This window comes from Solanum stenotomum, chromosome 1, assembly GCF_019186545.1.
Source record: "Solanum stenotomum isolate F172 chromosome 1, ASM1918654v1, whole genome shotgun sequence".
Lineage (NCBI taxonomy): Eukaryota > Viridiplantae > Streptophyta > Magnoliopsida > Solanales > Solanaceae > Solanum > Solanum stenotomum.
Window position 1 is genome coordinate 80,275,458 of NC_064282.1, and position 5,209 is coordinate 80,280,666.

General features: G+C 35.4%; 2 protein-coding genes across 2 annotated transcripts; one reads left to right on the forward strand and one right to left on the reverse strand.

The window, feature by feature from the left end:
- Positions 1–966: 966 nt before the first annotated feature.
- On the forward strand, positions 967–3,465 carry LOC125841285 (G-type lectin S-receptor-like serine/threonine-protein kinase LECRK2). Its single transcript, XM_049520390.1, has one exon. The coding sequence runs from the start codon at positions 996–998 to the stop codon at positions 3,390–3,392; it is 2,397 nt and encodes a 798-aa protein (XP_049376347.1). The 5' UTR covers positions 967–995; the 3' UTR covers positions 3,393–3,465.
- A 144-nt stretch (positions 3,466–3,609) lies between these two features.
- On the reverse strand, positions 3,610–4,968 carry LOC125841384 (G-type lectin S-receptor-like serine/threonine-protein kinase LECRK3). The gene has a single exon (XM_049520501.1). The coding sequence runs from the start codon at positions 4,954–4,956 to the stop codon at positions 3,667–3,669; it is 1,290 nt and encodes a 429-aa protein (XP_049376458.1). The 5' UTR covers positions 4,957–4,968; the 3' UTR covers positions 3,610–3,666.
- Positions 4,969–5,209: the final 241 nt, after the last annotated feature.

Sequence of the window (5,209 nt, forward strand, 5' to 3'; positions counted from 1 at the left end):
AAACAACAAAAAACAAAGAATAAACTACTAGGAAAAACTTACATTGATATGTTATCTTAAGAAAAATATTTACCATCTATAGCAATAGCATTTTTTTTAACTGGACACTTATAATATATTTATAATACAATTTGAATATGTTTTACAGAGAATAATTTATAGAACATATATAATACAAGTTTTATTAATGGATAATACATTTATTACACACTTTAATATATTTATGATGCATTGTGTCAATTTCTTAACAAATAAGTATAATATCTTTTAAAATACTTGCAATACATTTAAGTTGCATGCATAATTCACTTTTAATACACAATCAAATTTATTATGATATTACTATATATATTATTATAAGTAATAATAGATAAAAAATATCACTAAAACTAATATTTATTTATTAAAAAGTACAACTCAATAATTTTTAGAAACTCGTCAAATTTCCAAGTCAAGAAAACGCGGTAGAACTCAATAGGTACATTTTACTCCAAAAAAGTGGGGTAGCCAATGGACTTATTCAACATTTACTTTTTAAAATGTGGTCCAACAAGCAACAATTTAATTAACGTTGAATTTTCTTTTTCCCTATTTCTTTCTAAAATTTGTTTATGTGGAATATGACTTTCACTATTGATATAATACATAAATATATTATTTAACTTGATCTCAGTTGATATTTACATCTTCTAACATTGTGTGTGCACAAATTACATATAAATTTGTATAAAGTTGAACAAGTAGACACACACATTCTATGTGTCATTATACACATAGGACGTCACATAGATGTTGCATAGGATGTGAATTGCCATGTAGGACGTGCGATGTGTGTGTCAACTTGTTCAATTCTATACAAGTTTAAGTGTATGCATACGGTTCAAGTTAGAAGACCGTTTATGTAATATGCCTGACTATTTACCCTTGCAGGCAACATTATATTTGTAACTTATATGTGTACATAATATCCATTTATAACTTAGCCTATTTCTCACATGACTTTTTTAGCTATGCTTCTTGTTGGTCTCTTCTTGTTTCCCCTTTCAGCCATTGCTCAATCTTACCAAAATGTTAGTTTGGGTTCATCACTCACTACAAGTGATGTTACTAGCTTTTGGTCATCCCCATCTGATGAATTCGCTTTGGGCTTCCAAAAAATTGGAAATGAATCAAGGTACTTACTAGCCATATGGTTCAACAAAATCACAGACAAAACCATAGTTTGGTCAGCCAATAGGAATAATCTTGCCTTAGATGGATCCAAAGTTCAGCTCTCCGCGGATGGAAGACTAGTCCTCACTGATCCAAATGGTCAAGAGATGTGGGCTCGTGGCATGGCGAATGATCAATTGGCCTATGGAGCCATGCTTGATAACGGAAACTTTGTGCTAGCAACTAGTAGTTCAGACACTCTATGGCAGAGTTTTAATGAGCCCACCGATACAATTTTGCCTGGTCAAGTACTTAACCAAGATAACAGTCTTGTTTCAAGTTTCTCTGACACAAATGTATCGAGTGGGAGGTTTGAGTTCATACTTCAAACTGATGGAAATCTAGTGCTTTACACAGTCAATTATCCAGCTGAGACAACAAATGCTGCATATTGGTCACCTATGTCAGTTGGCAGTGGTTATCAGGTGATCTTCAATCAATCAGGCTTTATTTTTCTTCAAGCAAAGAATGGAACTTTGATAAATTCAATATCTTCTAATGTGGAAAATTCAAGAAGCCAATCAATGTATCATCGAGCGATTCTTGAATATGATGGAGTTTTTAGGCACTATGTCCATCCGAAATCTTCTGGTAGGGAACCGATGGCATGGTCTAGTTTGTATAACATTCCTGATAACATCTGTTTGTCTATCAGGCAACGTACAGGAGGGGGTGCCTGTGGTTTCAACAGCCTATGCTCAATAGGAACTGATCAGAGGCCGAGATGTGATTGTCCACTCGGATATATCTTGGATGATCCGAATGACAAATTAGGCAGCTGCAGACAAAATTTCTCTGAGCAAAACTGTAACCATGAATCGCGAGAAGTTGAGTCTTTCACATTCCACGAAATGTTGGATACTAACTGGCCTGACTCTGATTATGAGTCTCACCGCGATGTTTCAGAGGATTGGTGCAGACAGAATTGCTTGAATGATTGTTTTTGTGATGTTGCCATTTACAGTGACGACAACATCTGTTGGAAGAAAAGGTATCCTCTTTCAAATGGGAGAGTAGGTCCAACGATCGGAGGGAAGGCTTTGATAAAAATAAGGAAAGACAACTCCACAGTGGGAACACCAAATGTTGAAATAAGAAAAAAGAAAAATCAGTCTACTCTGATCATTTCTGGTTCTGTGTTGTTGGCCAGTTCAGTTTTCATGAATTTGTTCTTAATTCTTTTGGCCCTATTGTACATTTTTAAGTTTATAGGGAAAAAACAAAAGAGGACTGCACCGTATTCAGCTGTTCCAGGAGTGAACTTAAGAAGTTTTAGCTACAAAGAGCTAGAACAAGCTACAAATGGATTCAAGGAAGAATTAGGAACTGGAGCTTTCTCAACAGTTTACAAAGCGGTTCTTGATGATGAAAATGGGAAAGTCGTTGCTGTCAAAAAACTCCGAAACATGGTAACAGAAGGAGAAGGAGAAGAAGTATTTGAAGCTGAAGTGAATTCAATCAGCAGGACTAATCACAAGAACTTGGTCCAACTCCTTGGATTCTGCAACGAAGGCCAACACCGCCTTTTGGTATATGAACACATGAAAACCGGCTCAATAGCACACTTGCTATTCAAAGATTCTAGGCTTAGTTGGTCCAAAAGGGTACAAGTTGCCATCGACACTGCCAAAGGACTTTGTTATTTGCATGAAGAGTGCAGTACCCAAATTATACATTGTGACATCAAGCCCCAAAATGTGCTTTTGGATGAAAATTTGACAGCAAAAATAGCAGATTTTGGTATGGCCAAGCTACTGAAAAAACATCAGACTCAAACAATCACTAGGATACGTGGAACCAAAGGGTACGTAGCCCCAGACTGGTTCAGAAGCATGCCTGTAACTGTGAAGGTTGATGTGTACAGCTTCGGGGTCTTGCTCTTGGAGTTGATTTGCTGCAGAAAAAACTATGAGCAGGATGTGGCAAACGAGAACGAAATGATACTACTGGAGTGGGCTTATGATTGCTATAGAAGAAATAAGTTGCATTTACTTGTAGGCGATGATGAAGAGGCATTAGAAGATATCAAGAGATTCGAGAAGTTCTTGTTGGTTGCAATTTGGTGCATTCAAGAAAATCTAGCATCAAGGCCTAACATGAAGAAAGTCATGTTAATGCTTGAAGGTTCTGTTGAAGTATCAATTCCTCCTGACCCTTTTTCGTTTGTCGATTCTATTTAGATCAACCATGTTTTTTTTTTCAATTATTCATTTGCTTGGACCTAAAGAGTACATCAATAACCTGTATCTGTGTATCTGTATCTCAGTGCAATATGTTTCTTGAAATGTATGAAATATTTCATTATTTGCTAATCAAAGTTTGTTATGCAATATGGTCCATTAATTATTACAAATCCAAACTATTGAATTGTGTAAAATTGCAAGTTGGATCGACGAATTCAACCATGAACCTATAGCAGACATACATTAGATCTAATTTAAGAAGCTCTTATGTTCAAACTTTCCTTATTTTAAGGAAAGCTTTTACATTCAAAGAGGTATCTACTCTCCCATTTGACAATGGAAGTTTCTTCTTCCAACAACTATTGCTTCTATAAATAGTAACAGCACAGAAACAATCTTCTAAACAAGCCTTCTTGCATTCTTCTTCAGCAGAAGGATAAATCCTCTCGAAATCTGATAACGGCCAATCAACATCTGTCACCACATCAAAATCATATAATTCTTCAGGATTTCCCTGTCCAAATTCATCACAACTTGGAACAAATTTTGGTTTGCAGCTTCCATACTTATTATTTGGATCGATCAACGAATACCCTTTTGGACACTCACAATATGGTCTTTGATTTTCACCTAGATTGCATACATTGTTGAATCCACAAACTCCACTTCCAACATCTTCAAGAATTGCTAGACATATGTTATCAGGCAAAGACCAAAGAGTACTCCACTTCTGATCCCCCGTACTCTTAGGATTATAATAATGAGTTAAAACACCATCAAAATCAAGACTTAGCCTGTGATAATTTTCTGAAATTGAAGGAACATTGGGAGGTGTCAACACAAGTCTTTGATTGTTCCTTTTTAAAATGTAAACTGAACCAAACTCATCGAATACCAATCGATAACCAGAATTGGCTTCATCTCCTGAATCAGAAGTATGACTGTTGTAATACTCAGCATCATAATCGAAATTCGTTGGCTTGGATTGAGTAACAAGAACCAAATTCCCATCACTCAACATACGAAGATAAAATCTACCAGGAACAAAGAAAGACTCCGATTTTCGAGCAACAAGCTTGTTGTTAATCTCTAGTATTTGAGTAGGCATAAGGGTATCAGTCGGATATCGAAAACTTTCCCATAAAACTGAAGAATCAAACCCAACAAGAACAAAGTTTCCAGTATCATTCATGACAGCATAAGCAACATTAGAACCAATCCGACCAGTGCTCCAAATGATCATTTTCCCTTTAGGAGCGCGGAGAATTAGTCCCTTTTGAGGATTTAACTCCGCGATAGAGCCTCGTGGCACGAGGTTACCATCATTTGCATGCCAAACTATGGTGGCATCTTTAATCTTGGCATAGTATATGCAAAGCAAGAACTGATTTTGACTTTGAATTTTCTTGAATCCAAATGCAAAATCTCCAGATTGAGAAAGCCATGGTGTTGTTTCATCATTTGCTATGAGAGAGCTGCCTAATGGTATAGTTTGTGCTAAAATATGCAGGGGAAAGATGAGAAGAACAAGAACAAGAAGATATTTTGTGAAGTATGTCATTTTCACATATCAAAAACTCAAGGCCGGCTCTATGTATACAAAAATAAGGCATTGGCCTTAGACCCCCAATTTTAGGGTGCCTCAATTTTTTATCAAGAATAAATTATATGTTAATTTTTTAAAGAAAAATATTAATTATTTATGATAAAAAGTATATATTTAAAATTATTATTATATTCTCTTCAACCCAATTCAAATAGAAAAAAATCAAGAAAATATTGTTTTATTTTCTTACACTCTCTCTACTAATACT